The sequence below is a fragment of the Halichoeres trimaculatus genome, unplaced genomic scaffold, assembly GCF_033239565.1.
Source record: "Halichoeres trimaculatus isolate MK-OKI-2021-1 unplaced genomic scaffold, fHalTri1.1 fHalTri1_scaffold_1, whole genome shotgun sequence".
Lineage (NCBI taxonomy): Eukaryota > Metazoa > Chordata > Actinopteri > Labriformes > Labridae > Halichoeres > Halichoeres trimaculatus.
Genome location: NW_027437179.1, coordinates 14,647,857 through 14,674,260, shown reverse-complemented (window position 1 = coordinate 14,674,260; position 26,404 = coordinate 14,647,857). Strand labels below are relative to the sequence as shown.

The 26,404-nt window shown below is 38.9% G+C and overlaps 1 protein-coding gene across 1 annotated transcript; it reads right to left on the bottom strand.

The window, feature by feature from the left end:
* Nucleotides 1-57: 57 nt before the first annotated feature.
* Nucleotides 58-26,315, bottom strand: LOC141793962 (DDB1- and CUL4-associated factor 1-like). Its single transcript, XM_074674870.1, has 30 exons — nt 26,164-26,315; nt 24,681-24,865; nt 24,515-24,591; nt 24,297-24,370; nt 23,038-23,151; nt 22,577-22,714; nt 20,600-21,211; nt 19,664-19,765; nt 17,700-17,858; nt 17,050-17,229; nt 16,791-16,900; nt 16,438-16,537; nt 16,160-16,329; nt 15,943-16,067; nt 15,758-15,834; nt 14,037-14,201; nt 13,780-13,935; nt 12,471-13,091; nt 12,027-12,304; nt 11,741-11,924; nt 10,008-10,090; nt 9,828-9,912; nt 9,511-9,744; nt 9,098-9,191; nt 8,864-8,968; nt 8,461-8,534; nt 5,291-5,380; nt 4,714-4,884; nt 4,345-4,483; nt 58-2,012 (listed from the first exon to the last, which is right to left on the bottom strand). The coding sequence occupies exons 2-30, from the start codon at nt 24,857-24,859 to the stop codon at nt 1,975-1,977; spliced, it is 4,734 nt and encodes a 1,577-aa protein (XP_074530971.1). The 5' UTR covers nt 24,860-24,865; nt 26,164-26,315; the 3' UTR covers nt 58-1,974.
* Between the last annotated feature and the right edge of the window lie 89 nt (nt 26,316-26,404).

The window sequence follows — 26,404 nt, the reverse complement described above, 5'->3', positions numbered from 1 at the left end:
TCATCTCCAGTATCAACTGCTTATTTTATTATCATTTCAACAATTCAAAGTGTTGTATTTACAAAACAGTCAAGTGTAAAATGTAAATTCTCTGGCTCTGAAAAGCTGCTGTGGCATGACACAAAAACACCTTTCAACATGGCTTTAGGTCGTAAATCAAAACACAAAACTCTCCCAAGTGCTACAGATACAATCAAAGGTCCTCTGGGTTTTTGCTGTAGATTGTTTGACGCAGTTACAAAAAAAAAAAAAAAAAAAAAAAAAAAAGTATGCAGCAAAACTCACAAAAATGGCAATTATAAAACATCTGTTTTACTGACCCGTACTGGAGACACCAGCCATGACTCAGCTGGTCAGTGATGAGGTCAGAGTGTGTAGAACATATACAACTTTTTCCATCATGAGTTAGAAACTTTGTAACAGCTGATAATGAAAGTATGGATAGTTTATGCAACATCTTTGAAGATTGAAAAACGTAAACACAAAGGATGTAAGCAAAGTTTTCACATTAACATCTCTACAAGTTAAATTACATTTAAAGTAATAATCACGTCAAAATGCATTGCATTTCCTTATTGACAGGTTATTCTGTTTTTTAACTCATTTACTGAAATTATCAGCTGCTACAAACTTTAACTGTCAGGCATGACACTACTTTGAGCACTAACAACTACTTTTTTCCCCACAGTGTTGTCATTCAGTTGTTCAGCTCTGCAGTTATTCTGTCCTTAAGAAAAGAAAACACTTAAAAAAGAAATACATGGAAAAGAGAAAAAAATGATTTAAAAAAAAAAAACACTGAAAGAATAATTCATATTGAAGTCTACTGCCTGCACTTTCAGTCTCCAACTTAACAATGGGAGACCGGGGGGTAAAAGCATCAAACAAAAACACGAAACACTCTAATTTCTCTTAACTCATAAAAGCAATCAATGTCTAATAAGAAAATAATTTAAATCAAATCGAAAATGACTCAAAATAATTTAAAACTTAATCCGAAGATTGCAGACAAAAATGAAAACCTGACACATCTTGGTAATCGTAAAAATTGACTTCTTTTATAATTTGGTGGAGAAAGTATGCACACTGAGAGAGAAGGAAAGTGTCAGTGAACAATGTAACAGATTTAAACCAAAGCCATTTATTTAGAAACCTGAACTATTTTTTGGAAAATAACTTGCTTGTTAAAGCTCACAGACTCTGAGCTTGTCAGTGTACTGCAGCAGAAATCAGCCCTTTTATTTCTGTAGTTTGTACTTTTTTTATGCTGATTCAAAACCAAACAATCCGACAAATCTGGAGGCCACACAGTGATGAGAGCCAAGGAGCCCAACACACCGATACATGAGCAGATATTAAATCCAAAAACATGTTTTTAAGTTTCGATGAGTCTGGACATTTCTGTGTTTTCTTGTCATCCACACACTTTCTTGGGATATTTGCCCTTTACAAAAAGTTTACAATGTTTGGAAGACTACAAACACCAGCACTGTGAAAATATGCTGACTGGACTTCAAGTGCAATTTATTCTCTGGAGAAGAAAGGGACCCAGTGAGACCAAAAACTCTGCCCTGTGGATCACATAGAGAGAATTCCTAATTAAAAATGTCCTTAAATAAGAAAATCCTCTCCTCCGGAGCAGATAAATACACAAATTCCCTTTTCAACACTTTGAATAATCAGACATAATTTCTATCACTTCCACCTCCTCCAGGTGAGAGGTCATCTAAGCACCAAGAACTGTGGGTAACCCTTTTTGATACATCTCTTAGTTTCAGGATATCAGGAGAAGAAACAATTCATCTTCCATTATCCTCCAGGACACTGATGTGCACATCAGTTTGTTCACAGTTTATTTGCCTGCTAAAGGAGAAATGCTGGTTGAAAAATGAAAATCGTCCATGCTAAGGTTCACACGGTGAGCAGAGACGATGATCTCATCCCAGGTCAGGGGGACGATCTGCTGCTGTGAGCTCACATAAACGGATGAAGTAAGTCATCCTCTGGATAAGCTGCAGCATGAGGAGAAAAACACACATACACCACAAATACTGTCAGTGCAATGTTTCACATAATGTCTGAAAGTAATGAGCTAAATAAGTGAGTAGTATTCTGACACTAAATCAAAAATACCAGACACTGCAGTTCTTCATTTCGCCACATATGATAGATTTTAAGTGAGACTGTATTCTAACCTAACCAGATGAGCAGATGATTCAAAATTTATATAACTGTAGATATTGTTGGATTAAAAAATTCAGAACAACATGTGCACTTCTAAGTCTCTAAGACATCACCACGCCTGCTGACATAGTTTAGTAGTGAGAAGAGAAATCTGTGTTTTTCTCTGCTGAAAATGATTTTTGTGATTAATTTTGTAGTGATGGTGGACACAAGAGCCTAACTGTCAGACAGAAAAAGGACAGAAGAGCTGAAGAAAGCTAAACGGGAGAGCGATACAGCCCGAGCTAAAGGCTAACACAGGAGCTAAGCTGTTTGTGATAATGTTAATTCCAACCCACAGTCAGCAGTTATTCTGCAGTGGTCTGTTCAAACTTGAGAGTCTATCAATAAAATGAAGAGTGAGGTTACGTTAGCTCTGCTTGGTAGATGAATGGCAGGACAAAGCTAACCAGGATTTACTGACATTTTACATTACAGACATGTCTTAGAGCACCGGGCTGCCAGCTGGGTTAAATATAAACAGCAACTATACTACATACAAACTGACAGTGTTTACTTGTTGTCACGTTAGTCTACACATACGTTGGAGCACGGGGCTGCCGATAGCGCTACATATAGCCTGCTACTGAAACGTTTGCTTGAGGTCAGGTTCCTAACCTTTGCACTATGTAACTGTAATGATAAGTCCCTTACCTTGGCACGTTGTATCCAGTAAAAAATTTTCTTGATCCAATATCTATTTAGTTGCCAAACAAACACACGCCTCGCTTAAAATGATTTAAGACAATGCGCATAAGACTTCGGGCCGCAAGGTGGCAAGGCAGTCCGATTACAACAGATCCTACTCATAGCATCTTTCAGAGTATTTTTTTGGCAGGCTTGCTTGAGGAGAGCTGGACATAAATTCTAAGTATGAATCAATTTCTAAATAAAATGTTTAGGTCTAACGGATGTAATACACTGGATGCGTCTGCAGTCCGTCTCCGCTCTGTCACGGCAATGGATCGGACAGGTTTCCATTCAAGTGAATGTCATGTCTCAGCCATCCTATTTTTGCTGAAAATAAAACAAACCGTGTCAAAGTCTGCTCATATTTAGCTTGACTATGACGACAAACAGACATAATGAGCAGAGCCAAACCAGAAGCCAACGGGTTTGAGGTTTTACAGCCCAACATGACTGAAGAGAGACTTATCAACGGAGTGGGAAGTGTGGGAACTTCTTGGTCTGTGACTCCAGCTGTCTGTCAGTCATGAGGCTTCCCAGCCTGGACACGCAACTGGTGTGAGTTGATAAACCCAGTCAAGACACAACAGAACGGAGTTGGACTGCAGACGTAGCTGGTGTATTTGAGGCGTTACTGTCTCTCACATGGGGGTACAATTGAGAGCACACAGTGCAGCTTTATGCAGAGTGGAGATGTAGCAGCCCATATAAGTTGCGATCAGGTACAAAGCTGGAGCAAACTGCAGAATAGAGCTGAAACGATTCCTCGAATTATTCGAGGTACTCGATTACAAAAAATACTTGAGTAATTTTCTCCGCCTCGAGGAATCGTTTAATTTTAAAAAGGATCAAAGAGTGGTATTTAAAATAGAGCTGAGGCCATATTAAGAGAGTTTTCAGACCCCTCAAGCTACCTCTCATACAAAATAGCAACTAGCAACAAATCTAGCTTCTTTTCTGGAGTTTGGAGACTAATGGGTCATTCTACGAAACGGGTGCCATTTGGGTCTGCAACATTTGATGAGATGTACAAGGCACAAAAAATGTGTCAAAGTGTGTTTACAAATTTTGGAGCTAACAAAGCAAGTGCTCTTATTGACATGCTGTATCAGAAAATTCTATTTCTTAAAGAGAAAAATTTTCATTTGAAAAATAACTGCTCTTTAACTAAACAAAAATTTATTTTATCTGATTACTCAATTAATCGATGGGATTTTCAGTAGAATACTCGAATACTTAAATATTGGATAGCTGCAGCACTACTGCAGAACTTTCTGCACTTGAATATCATTAAAGCAATTTGCTTTCTAAATTAGACCTTGAAACAGGTCACAAAGCAGGGAAATTATGGACAATACTTGGTGATAATATCTGCTGCTGTGTATTCTTCGTGAATACCCCTCTCAGTCTTTTTGAGGGTCTGTTGTTACTCACCCATGTCATCAGGGTCAAAAATATCAGACCCATCATCACTTCCATGTCTGTATGATTGATCTGAGTCCACTAAGCCATCATCATCATCACTGTCGTCACTGTCGTCACCATCACTATTGCTACCCAGAAGATCTGCAATCTGAGGGGAGAGTTTGACACAAACACTGAAGCAGATCTGAAGCACAAACAATATCAAAACAGACCCTGCTGAAAGCATTAAGAAACATGAGAACAGAGTAGTGCACAGAGAGTTAGTGCCAACTCTTCCTCACCAAAAATCTCCAACAAACCAAACACAGCTTGATCAGTCAGACACTGCTTTCTGGTCTGTTGTTGAAAAAGATAACAGACCATCGCTTTTCTGATTACCTCTTCATCAGTGGGAGACGGTGGTTGGCCTCCATTTTCTGCATCATCATCATCATCGTCATCATCATCAATGATATTATTGTCCAGTTCCTCCATGAGACGATCTGTGTCTATATCATCTTCATCATCGTCTTCGTCTGTGTCTGAGGAATCATCATCCTGGTCTTCGTCCTGCAAAGGCATCATAGGCGTGCATTAAAGATAAACCACCGACCACATTCAGAGAATCCCACACACTGCTGCAGAAACTAGAAGTATGACTCAAAAAGTCCATCAGGTTTCTTTTCTATTTCAACACTTTTTTAAAAAACTACATCAAAAAGAATCCTGTCTTAAGTTTTCACTCTGCACCATCAGCATCAGTCAGAGACACATACTGCATCATTCTCTGATAATGATGAACACTCAGAGGTTCTGAGGTTGCACAGGGATAAGAGCAGCCTCTATACAAGCTTGAACACAAACTGGCTCAGCTATTTATCCTGATTAAAATGTTCCTCCTGCTATAACAAACATTAACCCAACAAACAAGTCAGAGATGTTTAGACCCTCACCTGTTGAGGTCTGTATGTCTTACCTGATCATCATCGTCTCCTTCCTCTGCCAGTTTGTGTCGACCGACCTCGTACAGACGACACACTGTGTCCATGCTCACTGTGTCCTGATTCTGCAGGGGGAGATAAGCAGGAAGTGAAACTATGCAGGTGGTTTTAAATCACATAAGATGTAATGACCTGAATTTCATAATACTAAAATATGAAACTACACTGCTAAAAGTGAAATCAAAGCAAGTGTTCATGTCTTATTTTTAGTACAAAAAAACGTATTGAAGTTAATGTGAGCCACATTCATGTGACAAGCCCAGAAAAATGTCTTTGAGGTTAAAAGAAATAAATGACACCTGAATTGTACAGAGCAAAAAAAATCTGCAAACGAACTGAGAAAACTTTACTTTTTGAGTTTCTTGTATTAAGACTTTCTCTCAGTTAAATAAATGAAAAAAGTAAGTTATTTTACGACATGGGCAGAGATTTTTAAGCAATTGTAGCATACCTTTACATTATTAGGTGTATGTGGCTCATATTAAGTCTTATAAGAGTTTTTACTAAAAATAAGACTGGCACTTGTTTAGATTTCAGTTTTATTGCAGTGTGCCTGTGAGGGAAAATAGGCTCACCTGTTTCTAGAATAAATTTATGTATAAATATCCATAAAATTAAAACAAACAGCTGGTAAACACAATATATGTATAGACAATGGACTGTTTTTTCTTTTAGGTAACATTTTACAATAAGAGTCCCTTAAATGGGCTTCATTGATGCATTATTAAGCATTCATTATCAGTTAAATAAGCATTTTAATGTATTACCTAATATTAATGAACACATAAGTTAGGTATAAGTAAGGCATTTATAAAAGATACATAATGTACTAAGTTATCCCTTTGTATGCATTACTTTTTTAAAATTATATATCAATAAAATGTAATAATGTCTCTAGTGATCATTTACTAATGGTGTTAATTTGGAGTGAATAAGCATCAAGCAGCACCTACCTAATGCATCTGCTATCGATATCATTCACTAATGGTGTAAATGTTACCTAAATGGGCATTAATAAAATATTACATGAAGTCGAGTAAACATCTACTCATATGGATGCCGAAAGCCTCAGCTGTTAAACAACAGCGTGACTCCGTAGCAGCACATCGCAGTTTACCCCACCAATAATTCCAATGAAGAAGAAAACGTGACACAGTAAACAAAGAGCATAGATGGAAGACATGCAGCATTTTGTCCTCTCTGTGATTGGCATGTGGCTTTTTGATACAAAGTGCATGTGTGCCGCCAGGAGAAATACTGTGCAGTATCTGTCATCAGGTAACCTGAAGTGCATTACAGGAGCTCCTAATGAGAATTACTTGACCATGGTTAACCATTACTGAATGCTTTTGGACCCTTGTTGTGAAGTGTAACACATGTATCCCTGAGGTAGCACCCAGCTGATAACACTTTATATAATAACTAGTGCTGTCAAGCGATTAAAAAAATTAATCTAATTAATTACAGGATTTGTAATTAATTAATCTAATTAATCACATTTTAATCTCATATCTGCTTAAGGTCCCAAAATAAAGAATTTGAATTCCAGGACATTTAAGTTACATTAAAAGACATTAAAAAACATTTAAAAATAAGGTCGGAATGAATACAACACCTTTTTAGGTACCCTGATGCATAAGGAACACATGAAAAAAGTTTTATGGTTCTGTCTTTACAAAATCTACACAATCCTGCACCTAAGATAAGCTGATTTGATTTTTAGGAGGGTTTTTGCTTCCGTCACATTTTTACTCGATGTGGACTCAATTTTCACTGCATTATCAACTTCTATACTTCAATGAGGTCAGGAGAACCAGGGCTAAAGGCTAAAAACTGTGAGGGACCCTTATTCAAGTCTTGGATCAAAGAAGAGTGAAGTTTTTTCAGTTTTACATGCTCTGCAGGAAGATGGAAGCAAATTTTCAAAGAATTCTATATTTAAATACAGGACATATATCAATCATTCAGGGCTTGTTTAAAGCAGCAAAGAGTATAGAATTATCTGTTTTTGACAGAATTGAGCTAGAGCAAACGGTTGATTCTCTGCAGATTTTCAAAAAGGATGTGTGAATAAACAAGATGTGGACGGCAATCTCACAAAAATCACTCTCGCTTCCCCCCCAGTTTACAGCATGTTGCTGAGTCAAGTGTGATACATTCAGGGACCTCGGAAATTTAAAAATCTGACGAGAACACCACTTTTTGACAAGTAGGACAAACGGTTTGTAAAAGCCAGACATTTGAAAATCAGTGCGTCTTTGAACGCCCAGCGGGTTTGGGATCCAGTTTAATCTGCGTTAATTTTTATAATGCGTTAATTTGCGGTGTAATTAATTAATCTAATAGACGTGTTAAAATGACAGCCCTAATAATAACTACACACTATTTAGGATCAATTTTGCATTAGTTGAGTATTAACTAATGCTTAACTCTTCATCTATAATAATATATAAACTAATTTTAATTAAGAAACCCTTGTCGTAAAATGATACCTTCTTTTTGTAGCAAATAAAGCACTGTAGCAGGTCTTTGAACTTAATATCTTTTTTTTTCCATTTGAAATTTGTTCAATCTGAAACGTATTGATAGACAATGACAGACTTTATTGGCAGTTTAAATAATTGTTTGATGATGCTTTTGTAGAAGAGAGGAAACAAAGAAAGGAAAACACAGGTTTGATAATAATGAGAACAATAAAAGCTTCTTTTCTCTTCTTGTCCTGCTGCTGATGTTTCATTATAAATTGATGAGAATGTTGAAAGTGTACCCAGTCTCTGGGTAATATTTTTAGTTGAATGCTGCTACTGAGTTTTCTATTGATTTCACCATCATTTCTTTTCTCTGTTTCTCTTCTCCTCCTGAAGTAAAGTCATACTTTGAAAACAGACTCTGGTTGATTGGATATTAAGATGCTACAATGTGTATCAGCAGAGGTCACCATGAGTTCCTCTTTGTGACTGTAAAAACTTTTAATGATTAGAAACTCTGAAAGTCCCTGTAATATCAATATTAAATCCTGGGTTATTGAGAGAGGATTCTCCTTTTCGTGTTAGTATTTAGCAAATGGTACCTAAGGAAGAAATGTGCCAACTGTTCACACAACAACCAACATTTGATGGATAAGGACAAAACTGAAGCTGGTTACCTCGATGACAGCCAAATAGCAGTCCTTGGTGTCAGTGCAGAGGTCAAAAATATTCTTCTTTATGTCAACAGTGGCTGAAAAAAAGGCAACCACATAAACACACTCAGTTCAGCCAAAGGTGATCAGATGGCTCAAACAGATTCTGCCAATCAATAAACCCAGAGCTTAAAAACTACAGACACAAATCAGCTTAGGCTTTTAAAGACGAGGCGTATATTCTGCAACTTGGAGCTAAAAACAAGCGTCAGTGTTTGTTGTTTTAGTCAGGAAAACAAAAGTAGTAGTAAGCGATGGAGAGGAGATGAAAAATTGACCTTGAAAGCCGTTGAAGGCGCAGAGTGAGTGAGTTTACAATTAAAGGAGGGAAAGAAAACAAATAGCAGGACACAGAAGTTCAGCTTACCAATGGGCTTGTAGTCTGTTGCATCGAAGGTTCTGAAGGAGGAACCAAAAGGACTCTTGATCTGCTCCTCCATCTCATCATCTTCATCATCAGCCTGCAGCATCGCTGTGAGACACGCAGCACAACATGTGACTCACCGTGCGTCAAAGACAGCTTGTTTCTTTTTGGACACACACTCAGTTTACACACACAGCACAAAAGATCAGATAGTAAAAGTAACAGAGCAGCTCGTACCTCCGTATATGATGGTGGCGTTGCTGTTAAAGACCAGCCTGCACTGGTCCAGAGCAGGGACGGTGTGCAGGAGGTGGAAGGTCCTCAGGTCCCACTGACACACGCCTGCTGTCAAGGCTAACAGCCACAGCACACACACACACAGGTTTTCTCCTATTTTCTAACTGAAATGGGAATTCAAGTATGTCCTTTTTTTTAACCAGATTATTTTAATGAATCTGAGGATAATAAATATTATACATGATAAGGATTTGGATTAAAAATACTTTTCTGCACTTATCTGTCGTTTCAAATGTGCGTATAGCTTAGGCTCTGCAAAGAACTACCTATAATGTCAAATGTGAAATGAAAACGAGCAGCACAGCTCAACAGCAACAGTTAGGAGTTTAAACTCCATAAGGCTGAAAGGATACGATCTCAGTGTTGATGATGACCTCGAGGCCGTTGGGATGGAAAACTCCGCTGATGTTCATGTTGAATTTGTCAAACTTGTGAATGGCCCGAGAGGCTCGTACGTCCCACAGCACGCCATCGTTCAGAACCAGGTCGTCTGTGGGGCTGAAGGTGGCGCAGTTCTTCTTGTAGTTGTTGGCCAGGGCCGGATCATTCAGGGTTAGAGTCTTCTGGCCCGTCTGGATGTCATAAATCTGCAAAACAAAAGTTAACTGTTTAACTGCTGCTCATTAGCCTCCTCAGACTGCTGTAATCTTATTTGTTTAAATGTGCATACATGTGCGATGTGGTCCTTGGTGCCGATGACTCTGTCCTGAGAGAGTTTACTGAACTCCACATAGTTGTCTTCAACAAATGAGTGCCTGATGGAGACAATTGGGAACTTAAGTTACATTACACACGTACATTGTCAGAGAAAAGTCCCATATAACAGAGTGTGAGTGTGAAGGAATCTGACTTTCTGCTGAAGACGCTGTCCATACTCCACAGAGCAGACAGAGGTTCACTCCAAGGAGCAGAAGTGAGCAGAAGTTTCCCATCCTGGAAACCACAAAAATCAAGATTTGACATAAATTTTTACCCAAATTTATAAAAAAAAATCATTAACATCAACATCAACACAACTTCAGTGGTTAGACTACGAGGGGAAAAGTGTTTAATGAGCTAGTGATGTAGTAAAAGCTGCTATCATCGCAAATATAAACTAAGACATATGTGTCATGACTTTTAACCCTGGGGTTATTTTAGAGCAGTTTTTCTATCAGATTATTTTTTTAAAATCCCTGAACTTTCCCAGGCCTCCCTGAGTTGATGGGGTGACAGTAACTTAAGCATCATTTTCACTTCATCATCATTGTATTTACAGAGCTGTCCAACTAACTATTAGTATAGTTTTTTTTAAATTATATTATTACATATTTTATATATATATTTTTTTTTAAATCTTCACTATTCCTTTGCACAACACACATATTGAAGCTGTAACTGTTAATCCATCAAGATTTAACTAGTCTTCACACTGCAGGACTTAAAATCTACATCACAAGTGTTCATTTTGTCAGGTAAAACAAAAACGACAATCCAAAACCTTCCATAATTTTGAATGAAAAAACAAATTAAGTTGCAATTTATACTTCTTGTAGCATGTAATTGAAAAGGGTTTTCTGAGAAGCAGACAGAAATTGTTTGCTTGCATTGGACACGGCAAAAACTGAAAACTAAGTAGGTAATTTAATCATATTATTAGTAAAAATGCTCTTATGTGCCACATTCTCTTGAAAAATCCAGAAAAATATCTTAAAGATATTAAAAGACAAAACAATTAGGTGAAAAATCTGCCAATAGGGTACGAAAAATGTATTTGTTTAGTTTTCATTAAATGGGAATAATGTCATAATAGGAGAAATTAAAAAAGTATATTTTTCTTACCTCATTGGTAGAATTACATTTTACAGTTCAGGCATAATTTTTGTCTTTTAATGCCTAAACAGGACATTTCCCTGGACTTGTAGGAGATCAAGTCCATTATTAAGTCTGGTAAAACAATTTTCACTAAAAATAGTACCAAACATTGATTGGATTTCAAGTTTTGCAGTGTTGCTGCTAAATGCTCACCTATGTACAGGTAGAATACATTTTAAGAGGCTGAGAGGCATCGGGATGCGGTTGGAGCAACAATCCTTAAGCTTCAATCTGAGATTTTTTATGACCCTTTACATTTAGTGAATTTCATCCAACACTCGTTCCTTAAAAGTTACTGCTCCTTCTTCATTGTCTTGGCAACAAAAACATAAAATGGCCCAAAAATATCCTCAAAAGAAGAGACTTAACAAAAAAGACAAAAATTCCAGCTTGAAAGAGACAGATAATACTGAATTTCATGATAAAGCTGCACAAGGTTGAGGAGAGCAGCAGATTCAGCTGATACTTCTTGAAAGATTCATCTCACCAACCCAGTTTCATACTTGATATTTGAAAAACTGAATACTTTGCACAGTGTCTTCTTTTAGAAGACTGGAAGTATATTTTAAATGTTTCTGTTGTTGTAACCTTTTTTTTTTTACTATAGAAAAAGTTTAACGTGGGAACGGACAAAGCTAAACTATTGGCCAATTACTTTAACTTCAAGTCAACCAACACCACACCAGGGGTCTGAGCCTTGTGTATGTGTGTGTGTGTGTGTAAACTCACCCTGGAGGGTTCAAGGTGTGTGATGGCTGATATGTGGCAGGTGTAGCTGGCCTCCTCCTGTCCAGAGAAGACGTTATAAAACTTGAGGTGACCTGAGTAAGTTCCCAACATCAGGAAGCGCTCGCGAGCTGAGAAGGCACAACAAGTGAAACCGCCTTCGTGGAAGGTCGACATTGGACGAAACCTGAGCAGAGGTGTTCAAATGAAGGGAAAGTGATTGAAAGATTAACAGCTGTTTTGCCTTTTTTTTCAAACTCATTTAGTTTTTCTGTGTGAAGTATTTTACCTGCTGAATATGAGATGTCTGTCCAGACAGCCTCGGTCCACGCCTCCATATTTGGGGTACAGCACCCTGCTCCCCAGCCGGGCAGTAAAGTTAGGTGAAGCCTGTCTCCTCTGTTTGGGCTCCGGGCAGCGGTGAGGTGTAAAGAGGGAGAAGGGGGGACAGGTGGTGACAGGATTAGGGCAGCGAGCGTGTTGTTCCCTCAGGTACTCAGTGATGATGCTGTCGAGGGTTGGTGGGGGCGGGTGGTGGCGCTCCAGCGGCTTCTTCATTGCAGGTGTCTGGGAAGGAGAGAAGATTGAGTTTATGATGAGCCAGGAGCAGCTAAATTAGTTCAAGCATGATTTATGACTCAATATTCACCAAATTCAAATGCTGTGCCTACATATTGTTGCAGTGTTTTATCTAAGGTTGTTGTTTGGGGTTATAAAAGAGGTGCATACTGACCTGTATGAAAGCACCGTGGTCTGACTTCTGCTTCAGACAGCGAAGTTTCTTCCCTGAGTTGCATGGGGTCATCTGGCGTTCCCGAGTGAACAAAATCCGCCCAGCCATATGTGTGCTTGGTCCTGGAGGCGTGGTATGACACGAGGGGTGGGGAGCATGGTGGAGTGCAGAGGTAGAAGAAGAGGAGCACGAAGCATGAGGAACAACAGAAGAACGACAGGGTGTGGTGGAGGAGGCAGCAGCAGCTGAAGACACAGGAGAGGATCCAGCTCGAGTCCTACAAGTCCTGGAGATGACTGAGGCAGGGGGAGGGGTGACGCAGGAGGAGGAGGAGTTCGGACAGAGAGACGTTGGTGATAGGTTGCCCTCCTTTACGAGTGTGTTGGCTGTGTCATTCAGCCCTTTGGCCACCAGGTGGTTTCTGATCAGCACAAGGAGTTCTTTCTCTGGAAAGGTGATCCGTGATTGGGCGACCACGTTAGCCCTCTGCAGACGAGCCAATGAGACGTCAGTGCCCATGAGGAGAGGCTTCCCTGATACCCGCTCGGTCAGCTCAGCAGCATATCTGCAGAAACGGACGTGCTCACTTCGTTTATCCTGCAGGACCGGCTCTTTCATTAGCTGGGGAGATATAAATAAAGAAATAGATGATTGTTTCTGGGAAACAGGAGGTAAAATGTAACAGTTACTTTTTCCTTTCTATGATAGCAAAGTCTCAACTCCATCCTAAATTAGCAACTACTTACAGGCCATGTGCTGGACCCCAAGATGGGGTAGTATCAATGCTGGCTGTTCATTATAAAATGTGCAGATTTCCAAACCTCTACATACTTATATGTTGTAGAAATCCCTGAATCTGTCTGTAAACTGCTAAATAGATCAGAAATATGTAGGTCTTCATGAGGCTTGCTAAAAAAATGAGGTCATCAAAAAAAGATCTCACAACTGGTCCGTGACACATTTGAAGGGTGGGCCTCCTCTGTAAAGTTCATTTGTTATTATGGCTATCCTGGCACTGAAGAATTTCTATTACCTCTTTAGGTGCAACTTGCTGACATATGCTGTGGTCAAAGCCGAGTCTGAGTCCTCAATCATTGGCTGTAGTTGTGAAACTTGCTAAACTGTGTTTGCAGATTCCCTCGAATCACCAATGCTAGCGCATCGATGTCAAAATCTAATGTTAAAGGTGTTTTAACACCTTATTGTTTACACTATAGAATCAAGTCTTTATATTCAGTTTCTTTACTGTTGTTCTTCGATAGGTGACCAACTCTTAACCTTGAGGAGCTCTGCTCAGAGTTCTGCTCACCTGCTGGATGTGGCTGCTGGTGAAGAGAGGAAGTTTGCTGATGATTTGTCTGATTGCTGAGCTGCGAGAGAGTCCAACCAGAGCTTTGCAGGCCATTGCTCGAATCAGGTCTGCATCTGTGATCGGCATCTTCACTGACAGCAGAGACAGAAGCACCTGGAGGAGAAAAATATAACTGTGTTGGATGAATGATGACACAGACAACGCTTTTAAAGAAAATCAAACATAAGATACCGCAACACTCCTTTAACACTCACCTTTATACCATTGTTGTTCTGCACGACTTGCCACATGTGGACCAAAACTCTGTTGTGTGGAGCAGGAGCCTGCTTGAGATGGAGAGCTGGTCTGAGGGGGGCCGGGGCAAAAGCACCAGCTGTGTTCAGGTTCTGGTCCGGAGCGCACACACAGTTTATGATGACCTGAGTATACACAAAGGAGAGGTCAGATGGAGCTCAGGCTTTTAAAAACACTAAACAAAAGCAGAGACAGAATTTACTAATTAGACTCAGATTTTCTGCCCAAGGAGATTTCCCTTTTTAAAAACCTCACACTCAGTGAAAAACTGACACTGTGTATTTGTGGTAAACATTCAGGTCATCCAAAGTAGGGCTGAACAATTTATCGTTTTCAGATCGAAATCACAATTTTAGACAATGCAATTTTGAGATCGCAAAAGCAGCAATTTTTTGCAGTGCTCCTGACTAACTCAGGATCTGTTGTGTCAAGTATTATACACATTCTGTTTTACAAATTTGTAAACAATCTATATGTTAAAAGTGCTGGTAAGCAGGTCAACAACACAAAGCCTCGGTTTAGGTGTAAGTTGATGAAAACAGATTATTTCTCATCACTGTTGATGATTAAAAAATCCTGAATTGCAATATCTGCCAGAAAAATTAGATCTTTTCCCTAAAATAGTTCAGCCCTACATGTGAATATCCCGAAGCTTGATTTCAAGAAAATCGTGAATCGAATTGAAATCACAATATCTGCCAGAAAAATCGCAATTCAGTCTTTTCTCAAAATCGTTCAGCCCTAATCCAAAGAAAGAAATGTTTTTGACTTGGTGTGCAAGATGAGGGGGAAACAGTTCGTGGTCTTCTGATTTGAGCCTGGAGGCTGTGAAAAAGCCACATTTACTAAATTGATCAAGTTTGCAAATGTTTCCATTCAGACTTCCTGCTTCCCACATTACAACAGATTTAATCACCAGCTATGACAATGAGGTCTCACTATGCAAGCACCAAGCAGCAGAGTTAAACCTCCTACAGAGCTCACACTGATCACTTTCTCTCTGCTAATGCCCAACAACTCACTGCTTGCTTTGTTTCTTGCAATTTTTAAAGCTCTAGTTTTCTGCTCAGATGTTTTACTACAAAAAAAACCCAAATCCCCTCAATATCATAGCCCATGTTGTAATAAATCCTTTAAAATGGCAGCTACTATTCAATTTCCTTTTGTTTACCTGTACACAGACCGACACAGATTACTACCATTAGCAGCTATGAGAGGCTGCAGGAAGAACAATGTGAGCTAAATGCTAAATAACTGCGTGAGTATATATATTTTTTCCCCATGCTCTGTTCTAAGATCAGGTAGTTAGATCATAGTTAGCATGCTAACATTTGTAAATAGAATAGTACAGTTAGAATAGCATGAATATATATATATATATATATATATATATATATATATATATATATATATATATATATATATATATATATATATATATATATATATATATATATATATATATATATATATATATATATATATTTTTTTTTGTCATTTAAACCAAAGCGTTGGACAAATAATTAAATCAACTTGAGGACAAGATGAAAGGTGACACAAACAGCTGATCCAGAGAGGAAAGTTAATTTCAGAATTTAACTGTAAATTCAATCAGTTTTATACATATTGGACAAAATAAGTTGACTGTGGGTTGCCATTGATCCAAAAACCATCTGCTTACCTGTAGTGCAGATTTCTGGATCTCAGCATCATTGACAAACACCTCTCCCTCCGAAACACCCAGAATGATGCTCATACCTGCAGCAGGTAGAAGAAACACACTGATGGATATCCAGTAAAATAAAACACAAGACTAAAATTCTAACTTGAGTAGAAATTGAAGTAAAAACTAAGAGCTTAACTGACCGACAGTGGAAACAGGATTGTTTGTTTCATCCAGGACTTCTACTGTGTCCGCCAGCACCAACTGAATTTTGGGAACCACCACAAGAATGGCCAGGATGTCCAGAGCGTAACGCACCGTGTCACTCCTAAACACACAGAGACAGAGATAATCCTACCTTAAATAGTGCTCTTAATACGAGTGTAACTACCTACTTAGAAAATGTGTTAGTGACTGTACCTGCCATAGTAAGTCCTCCAGTCACAGGCTAAGGATATGAGCTGCAGCATTAAAGGGACACAGGATAGCTTGTAGAAAACTTCTACTGGTTCCCAAAAGAGCTGGGGAGATCCACACTCGATGAGAAACTCCATCATCTCGATAACCTGCTCCCTGGTGTAAGTATACGCCTAGAAACAAAAAGCCACACACAAAGAAAATCACGGACCGGTTCAATAAAATGATCACTGTTTTCTTTGTATGTTATTTCATGTATTTCTGTACAAACACTAGATTACCTTGTAAAATGGCTGCTGAGGGATAATGGTACCGCCATCTGACGCATGTAGCGACTGTTTAACCTGTTCAGCCTTTACCGCCAGATGTGCTTCAAAGTATCTGAAATAAGACACAGAAACTCATATACATTTCCTTCTATTCCTGCTCTGCTAAAGGGAAGTATAGAGTCATTCAGAGTTATCTGAATGGAGATCAAAATGGAGGGGACCAAAGATTGATCCCTGAGGTACACCACAATGTCAGCCGAGCAGATCAGAAGACACAATGACAAAGTGAACATCTTTTACGGACACTTCACACATTTGTTTATGTCCACTCATCTACCTATCCATCAAACTATCCATTGCAGTACCTGCGTAGGGCCATACAGGTGTGTTTGGCCGTCTGTCGGCTGGAGAAAACCGTGTCATCCCCCAGTATGGAGTCTCTGTGCTCGAGGTCAAGGATCTCCAAAGTACTGATCTACAGGGACACAGGGAAACTCATCAAAATGCTTCAAAGACTTTCACAATAGGTATAAGAAAGAGGTGAAGTAATTAAGTATAAACTAAATGAAATGTGCTCTGCTCTTTAAAGTAACATAAAGTAACATAAAACTATCTGGTGCTGACCAAGTTGACAAGCCTCCGCAGGCCATCCTGGTGGTCGAAGAGCTGCAGCACCGCTCTGAAGGAGAAAGAAATGGAGAAAAACATGGTGGCATGGCAGACCCCTGAAGCATGGGATGACTCCAGCAGCCACAGAGCGTAGGACACCATGTCTGACAGCACGCCATCCTGGAGGGTACACACCTATGAACACACAAAAACAACACATTTAAAAAACTAGACATGAGCGCTCAGTGTCAGTTCAACCAATTCAGGAGACATGTTCAATCTAGACTGTGAAATTAACCATTCACCCAGTTTTTGCATTACGAACCGGGAGATATAGCTGGTGTTGGGACCAGACTTTCTGCTTCTTTTCTACCCAAAATAAATCATCTTGAGCCTTTAGATGGAAGTTAAAAAAAAACAGATGAAAAGCAGATTAAATTTACAAACCATGTTTGATTCTTTTGAACTGAACTGATGTTTTGATATTTTGAGCTAGGATTTTGTCAATTCTATTAGCCTATAAATTACTCAGCTGAAATTACCTTAACAAGAAAATAAACCTTGAATGTATCACTTTAAAGCAGCTACAGTTAAACACCCCCTCAAATGAAGGACTCAAACTAAAACCAGGTGTAAGCCTGTCTGAATGTGTCCGTCCATCGTACCCTCTCCAGAGCATCCTGGTTGTACGCCAGGTAGTAAAGGCAGAGTGAAACTCCAGTTGCTGCCATTGAAGGCCTCGGGATCTCCAGAAGTTTCTGAACTCCTCCGTGAGCAATGAACTGTGCAGCAAACTTCTTGTGGAGGAGCAGGGAGGCAAGATACTGAAGGGAGAAGAAGATCAGGGATGTTAGATTACAGCAAGAAACATTAAATGTGTCATCATGTCACACCATTAACAGATGTTTGTTTAGACAAAAACAGGACAGTACAAAAAACATTAGATTTTCAACTTGGATCCAAAATTAAAAACAATCCACTAAAGACCATCAACCCTGACCTGAGGTACATTGGAAGCTCAAGAGAAAGAATTATATTCAGATTGGATCGTGTCTTTCTGATAGCTTTATAGGGTTCAGAGCTAAAACATTTTTCATTTGTCTCAGATATTGAGTTATCTTTGAAAACCTTAATTTCAGCTGCTACATTTTAAACAACCAAGAACCCATTATGATGAAACCCTCTTCCACTGTTGAGACAACCATTGTTACTGGCACAAGACAGTGTTTCACTATACAAAATGACAAACTATAAAATGTAGTGAATTTTTTGGGAGCCGCACAGTTTAGGAAGGGGTTAAAAAGGTAGAAGAGTAATGTTTAATATTCCTTTAAAGGAGATATGGTTATTATTTGAGCAGCTCTTGCTCAGTTTCTGTGTGACCTTTTGAAGAAGCTGTTCAGAGCAGCCTGCAGTGTTAACTTCAGATTATTCAACCACACATAAACCTTATACTTCAAACCTAGGCCCATGTTTAATATTGACTTTTAACATTTAATTTATCTTTATGAAATGTTGGGGACTTTTCTATCTTTAACATTTCTGTTCAACATGCACAATTCTCTCTCAATCAAAATAAAGTGAAAGAGTTTCTTCAGCATTCATTAGTGTAAAACATTTTGAAGCTTTATCAGATTTTCAAGTTCATGACTGTTTTGATCTTTATGATTATTTTTGTCTGTGCCACTGCAGTAATTTGCTTCAAATTCTTAATAAAGAATGTATCGCTAACAGGTAACTTATGATGAGTAACAAAAAAAACATGAATATGATAATAAAGTGGTAATTATTAAAAGTTGGTCAAAATGGTTCCTGAAAGGATCACTTTTGAACTCCAACAAAGAAAGATTTTATTGCCTACTGCAGTACAGTATACCAACTCTTGGTGGCAATCAAACAAAAAGCATAATTTAGGCTTTTATTGTACAAATCATTTTGCACTGCAGGTGAAAAAAAGAATTTAAGGTCTTTCTGGTAGAAATGAAACTTTTAGTGCCATGAGGTCTTTAGTCTAGATTAATTAAGAATCTTTAATCTTACTCTAACTAAACACAGCTCCACCCATCAGCTTATCCTTCATACACAGACGTGCTGCAGTGCTGGGAGGAGCCGGACAACTTCATGACTTCAGGACAAACTTGTAGTGGGGGGAGCATGGCCTTTAAAGGCAAGCACTTTTCTCCAAGAAAAAACAAATGGAGCGAATTTTGTGTTTCCTTTCGCCAACCTGACATGAGTTATAGGTCCTTATTGCTGCTTTTGTGGAATTTAACTGGAAGAAACAAACTTCAATACATTCAGAGAAATCAAAGTGTTCAAAAATTGTTACACTTTTATTACCTTACAGCAGTTTAAACTGTCTTGCTGCTCTTCAGGGGGAAAGCACTATACCTGAGGCTAAGCTGATGCTGTTATTTATTTATTTTTTTTAACTAAAGCAATAATTAAAGACAACAAATGCACTGAATGTACTCAGATCTGCTTTCACTCACAAACCATCTGACTGAAAATTTCTCAACTCTTTAATCCATGTGTTGCAAACTTGTTTCTCCATATTAAAAACACATAAAAGCACAAGATCCCCATCATGTCTGTGTTTTCTGGTGGCTTTTTAGTTAAACAGTCTTACCAGAAGTGCATCGTAGGTGAGCTGGACGTTTTTAGTCTTTCTGAGGTCGATGTAGTTCATCAGAAGTGAGTGGGTGTCCAGCTGCATGAAGACAGCAAGCAGCTGCAGAGGAGAAAAAGTTTAGAGATCAGACCAGGTCTGCAAGTGATGAAGAAATCTACGTAGCACAATAGCAGAGCCTAACACCGCAAAGGCAGGATCTCCTGGGTGGATTTTATGTCTTATATCATTCAGCTCCATTTAGTCATCAACTGAGAAGCCAAAAGTACACAGGTAATACTTAAAAACTTTGGCTCTCGATAGAGGAGAAAATCATTAGGAATGGACTGCAGCCGTACATGAATTACGTATTATTCGCCTCAGAAATGTGCCCATTAAATAGGAAAAATAAATTGAATAATTATCAAAACAAGAAACTTTTCGAATTCATGAAGCTGTAGAACTACAAAAAATAAGAATTTGAAAACATATATTGATAATGTCGCTCAAGTCATCCTTTTTTTCATTTGCTGATTTGTTGCCACGTATCACAGCTGTATATCAAGCTGGCGCAAGGGCAACATAGAATAGAATAGAATAGAATAGAATAGAATAGAATAGAATAGAATATACTTTATTTAAGCCCTTAAATTTTTATTATCATCAACGGGTCTAGACCTGTTAATGTTTTTGGAAAGTTTCTTGAGATACTGTTTGTTATAATTTGGCGCTATATAAATAAAGACTGGTTGATTGATTGATTGATTTGACTACAGCCTGTCAACAGTGTAAAAACAGATTGGAGCAAAGGGGAAGACATGAGGACAGAATCTACAGGAATGAAAAATGAGGCATGAAGTGAACACCTGAAAGTGCACAGTATGGGATACAGGGATGTTTGAGGTTCGACAGTGACACGGTAAACATCTCACATGCAGTGGTTTGTGTGAGCCTCACCTCCTGATAATCCCCAAGCGGCGTCAGATACTGCAGGATGAGCCTCTGCTCCATGGCCGTGCTCAGTGGTAACAAGCAGTAGTCTGAACCAATCAGCATTGAGCTCATCTCAGACCAGGAGGCACTGCATGTTGGCTGGTCCCTGGATTCATTTCTCTCCACCTCCTCCTCAGCCCTGCAGGAGGAGGTGGAGGAGGAGGTAAAGTTGAGTTTCTGCTTGGCCTTCCTCCCGTTCTCCTTCACTGCTCGACTCCTCCCTCCTCCTCCTTCGCCCTGCCTGTCCTCAGGCTCCCTGGAGGCAGACTCCTGGCTCGCTTGGTAAACAAAGTCTGGGAGCAGCCGGGCTGAGCTGGGTCCACAGAGTCCGCTGCTGCTGCTGCTGCTGTAGTCAGGTTTGGAGAACTTTGACGCTGACTTGCTGCTCTCGCCAGCTCTCTGTTTTCTCTCCTCCTCATCCTCTTCTCTGGCTTCCCTCTCTCTCTTTCCTTGCTGTGGTGTTAAGATGCTTGAGGTCTGTGTTGTTTCACCCTGAGGTTCCTGAGGTAGTCTGCTGAAGTGACTCTTGTCATCTTCTCTTTGCAGCTCATGCAGGCGCTGAATCATGAGGGGTACCTGGTTGATGGATGAGATACCAAGTGAGGTCAGACTAAGGAAGAGTTTTATCTCATCCTAATACTCACAGTTTCATTATTTCACTGACATTGTTTGAAAAAAAAAAAAAACACAACATGTAAACTAACACAGGGGTTCAGCCTGCAACCCATTAAATAAAGGTGCTGGAGACCTGCACGGGGAAACACCAATCAGCCAATCCCCCAAAAAGCCAGAAATGAACTTAAAAGAAGACTAAACATTCAATTTAGCTTGTCTGTGGAATATTAGACTACCTATGTGCACATATTGCTTGGTTTCCTAAATTAATCTGCCTCCAATGATACCATTCTTCTCCTGGTTTAGTCACCTCGAGGGCCTTCGACAAAGAAATGTGGAAACAGAAACATTTTCCTGACGGTTTAATATAAATAATATAACCTCTGCTTATATTTTTAGAATAATGGATTATAAATAGCTTTCTGATTTTCACAACCCCTTTTTAGAGTTTTTCGATTCCCTCCAAGAGAGCCCAACTCTCAATTTGGGTACCACTGAATGGACACAAAGACTGTTTGGTGAACATATGGCCGTCTCTACTTCTTATTTTCTGTTCCCTACTTGAAGATTTTTTTAGTTGTATCTACTTTTGTAGGGATGTGCTTTTACCCCCTTTCCATTCTTTTAAAAATTTTGGGGTGCTGGTTCAATTTAAATTGCAATCCTTCAATAGTTCTGATTTTTGCAAGTTTTAGTTTGCATTTTTAACACTGGAGCATGTGAAAAAAACTGAATGATGATGACGATGTCTACAAACTACATCAGGAGCCATATTTTCCCCCAAAAAGTGCACAGGGATCTGACATCTCAACTTTTTTCCAACCCAGCCTAAAAACATAGACTAGAATAAAGGAAATATATTTTAAAAAAAGGAACTTAAAAATCCCTATTCTAACAAAAAAATCCAGATACTACGATACATCCATTTTTTCTCCTACCCCTTGTTTCCAGGACATGGCATGGAACTTTCAGGGATGATAAAAAGTGGGTATGTCAAAGAGGCAAGGTTATCATTAATGAAAACTAACAAAATAACAAACACTAAGCAGTTAACACTCTCATTAACTGAAATGAAAACTTGAGAGGGGCTTTTAAAAAACATAATTACACTGTTCCTGTGTAGCTCTTAGACAGACATGTTAGCAGAAAATGTAGCAAGAAGAGATTTCTTTCACTACATCTTTTTTTTTTTTTTAAGGCATAGGTGTTTTTCAGTGGGAGCCTTAAAATAAAAGAGATATAATTTTCTTTCAGCTGTTTCAGGTCAAAGTTATCCTGAGAAAAAAAAGGACATTCAGTAAATAACAAGGTTTGTGTGAGACCTACCAGCTGAGCATTCTGTTCTCGGTAGTTGACCGCCACTTCCTGGTCGCTCATGGCTCTGGCCAGCAGGCCCGTGCTGTAGACACATAATGGTCGCTCTGCTTCACGAGCCCAGGTGAACAAAGTCTCAATCAGACCTTCCTGTGATACACACGCACAAAGATCCATCAAAGACACACTGGTAAAGCTTCCCTGTTAATTCTTAATAAAGAGTTTATCCAAATTTCTCAGTGAATACACATATTAGAATGGATGGTTGACACCCAGAGCATGCTGGAGGCCAAACAACTGCAGAGAGATCATACAACTGCAGCAGTAACTTCACAGGTTCCTGCTATTATCAAATTATTCTGACACAGGGCTCAGATCTGCTGGAGAGATCATCATCATGTTATAGTGTACAAACTTCCACCAAAGCAGAGCCATCGCTTTGTTTAGTGATGACTTTATTCTTAAATGTTTACCTTGTCTTGGAAGACGACAGAGGTCTCCAGACCCGGCATGATGTTAAGAAGCACACGACAGGCGGCTGTGTTCAGGCTCAACTCTCTGCTGGTCATAATGTACGTGTCCAACAGCTGCAGAACAAACACAAGTTATAAAAGCTCCTCTCTGCAGTATTTCATCCTCCTCTAGACTAAATGAATAAGATGCTGTTACACCTTAACTGTGACTTTCTGTGAAACAAAAGCAGAAATTTTACATGAATACCCAGCCAACTGTCTCCTCTGTGGTTTTAATAAACCCAGGGTTCATACACATTTTGCCACCAATTTTCTGTGACTTTTCCACATTTTTGAGGCAAACTTTAATGATCACATATTCCACAATATGTCAGCATTTGCATCAAACATAGGGTAACAAATCCATATAAAACTCTGCCACAATCTAACATAACTAACTGTAGGATGAGCAATGTGGTTTGATAAAATAAACATCAAATTAACTCTGGCACACGAAAACAGGGGTTAATGGAACATAGTCTCTAATAAAGGAATTTTAAAATTTATTTCCAAGACTTTCTAAAAACTTTCTGAGTTTTTATATTTTTCTAAAACTACTCCTGACCTGGAAATGCCTTTTTTTTATATATTATTTTATGAATTTCCAAGTTTTCCAGACTATTTAAACCCTGTAAAATGCTGCCCTGTATACTATTTATAGTATGTTTTACTTGGAACAAGCAGTGCTTAGTTTGGCTCACTGACTACACTCACAAAAATAGATATTAGGGCTGAAATGGTTTATCAATTACTGCAAACCAGGCTAAATTATCTTCACATTTTTCTCACTATTTCATCTTGTAAGCTTGTTTTCTCTTCTCAGAATAACTTTAGATTGTCGTTCAGACAAAGAGAAACAAGTGAAGACGGGTGAAATTTAGCTGTTGTGCTAATTCCGGCATATTTACAATGACGTGTTTATTGAAATTGTTGATTGATGTGCACTGTCCAAATCAAATGAATCAATAAATTAAAAAAATAAATAAATAAAATAAAGACCTCATCATAAACGCAATAAAGAGTAGTTGTACTATTTGGCTTTTTTACCAAGTTAACTTGATGAACTCAGAAATAACCGTTTAATCAAAATACAACAACCTCTTTGTTGAAAGTGTATTGTTTTCTAATCATACTACAAGTTTAAAACAGAGACTGAATCCCATCACTAAAAATTCACAAACTACATCCATCAACTTAACAACGTGTTAATCAGTTCTCACCGCGTTGGTGAAGTCATCATTTGAAAAGACCATCTTCAGGAGCTGTCCCAGCATGCAGCCTGGGTCTGCACGTCCTGCAAAAGAAATACAGCAGTCAGAGACCCAATAAGAAGAATAAAAAGAAACACCAAGTGACAAATTATGAGTCTGAAATTGTCAATTCCTCTGGTACAAAATGTTTCACAAAGCTTTTATGTTTAGTGTAAATGCAGTATTACCTGGATGACGGTCATCAAAGGGATCAGGATCTGCTTTGTAAAATATTTCTGTGTCTTGTTCAATCCGCTCTGAAATTCTGCAGAGATGAGACATAGTTTTACATTTCTTAGCCTATAAAACAGACAAATCAGTGGTTCCACATTCAGAGAATAGATTCATGATTACTTTATCAGGATGGACACCAGCTGCTCTGTGGTGCCATGCTGTTGTTGCTCCCATTCATCCAGCAGCTTTCTGAGTTCAGCCTTTGAATCAACGTTTGATTCAACAGCCTCAGCAGACGCCAAAGCAGCCAACAGGTAGGCCGATGGGCCGCCTACGTGTGCTTCTTCAGGAGTAGACATTGCTCCCTGGAAAACAGACAGAGAAGAGGAACAAATCAACGAAAGGGTCAAAAAAGAGAAGAGCACCACTGTTGTTGGCACCACTGCAAGGAGTCACCAAGTACTGATGTACTGAGTTAAACTAGAGAAGCAACATGCTGTACCACCTCATTTCTAAACTAATGTATGTGGTGCAACTGGTACATTATAGTGCATGAGTCAGGAACATGATATGTTGCTGTAAGGACACTTTGTCCCAGGCCTAAGAACGAGGATTAGTACGAGCTGCTTCCTCAAAGCCAAGGACTGTATTCTACTTGGTTTTTGGGAGTTATTGCAAATTTTTGTATTCAGATTATTTTCACTTATCTTAAAAAAATGCTTTTCATCTCATAATAAACACTGTGTGGGTCTTTTGGTGCAGGAATAATAACCATCCCTTTGGACATGACATTACTCATGGCTGTGGTTAACACTGGAATAATGCCCACAAACCTTCTGCAGTGTGCTAGAAACGTACACATGCATAAAATGCACTAGCTTTGATTGGCAGCCAACATTTTTTTTTGGCTGAATGTAAAAAAGAAGGCATTTTTTCCATTAAACTTTCATTAAAGCACAAATGTTGCACTGAATCTATAGTTTAGTGGCCAAAAGTAAGGTGCTTTAATTTTCTTCAAACAACAAGAAGTATGCCCAACAAAAACAGCTATTTCCAAACAGTTTAGGTGCCAATTATCACCTGTTGCGCTGTGATGCACTGCATTATACTATCGTCATGCGTGTGGAATTCATTTATCTTATTGCTGCCTATCAAAAGCCGATATGTCACTGAAAACTTAAAGAGGGGTAACAACAGACTTGTGACATAATACTTTTTTTAATGATAGTTCCCTCATACATCCCAGTCCGGGCTGTTTGAGACAGTAAAGAGTGGATTTCACAGCATAAAGAGCCCCTGTTTGGGGTTGTGAATCCACAGTAACAGGTGTCCTCTGGTCAGCACAGCTGTGCGGTTCATCAGCCGCTGCTCAGAGGACACTGTTCGCTCTGTGAGAGCTCAGCTAACGGCAGTTGGAAGGTGACAGTTAGCACACCGAGCTAATTAACTAACGACGCTTCCTTCGGTTTATTTTATAACATTTATCAAAAGATATACATGCTCTCTCCCTGTTATTTATGCTACAGAGGTTTATGCCTGTACAGGTTCCCTCTGAGTGAGAGCAGCAGCATGTTGACAGTTTGCTGCCTCATGTCAGTGAGACACTAACAGCTTCAGCTAGCAACTTAAACCGTGTTTTTAAATGTCATTAAACTATACTCACTGGACTATGAACACCTTCTACGATGAGCGTTTAACTTCAGGACTTCGTTGTAGAGATCCCGCTTGAAATAGTAAATGAAACGACACTGGCGTTCAACGTTACAGAATAAAAAGTTTCACGTTTATTTTAAAACTTCTCCCGTCACCAGTAAGTCGCGGTATGATGACGCTAGAAGCCCAACCTCCTTATGGGACTTGTAGTCTATGATTTCAAATGGTGTGATTTTTTTTTCTCCTTTTGA

Excerpts from the sequence above, each read along its gene's own strand:
- LOC141793962 (XM_074674870.1), bottom strand. The coding sequence starts at position 24,859 with ATGTCTACTCCTGAAGAAGCACACGTAGGCGGCCCATCGGCCTACCTG. Across the intron at positions 23,152-24,296 it reads ATGATGACTTCACCAACGCG|CTGTTGGACACGTACATTAT; the intron begins GTGAGAACTGAT and ends TTTGTTCTGCAG. Across the intron at positions 10,091-11,740 it reads CACACCTTGAACCCTCCAGG|GATGGGAAACTTCTGCTCAC; the intron begins GTGAGTTTACAC and ends TGTGGTTTCCAG.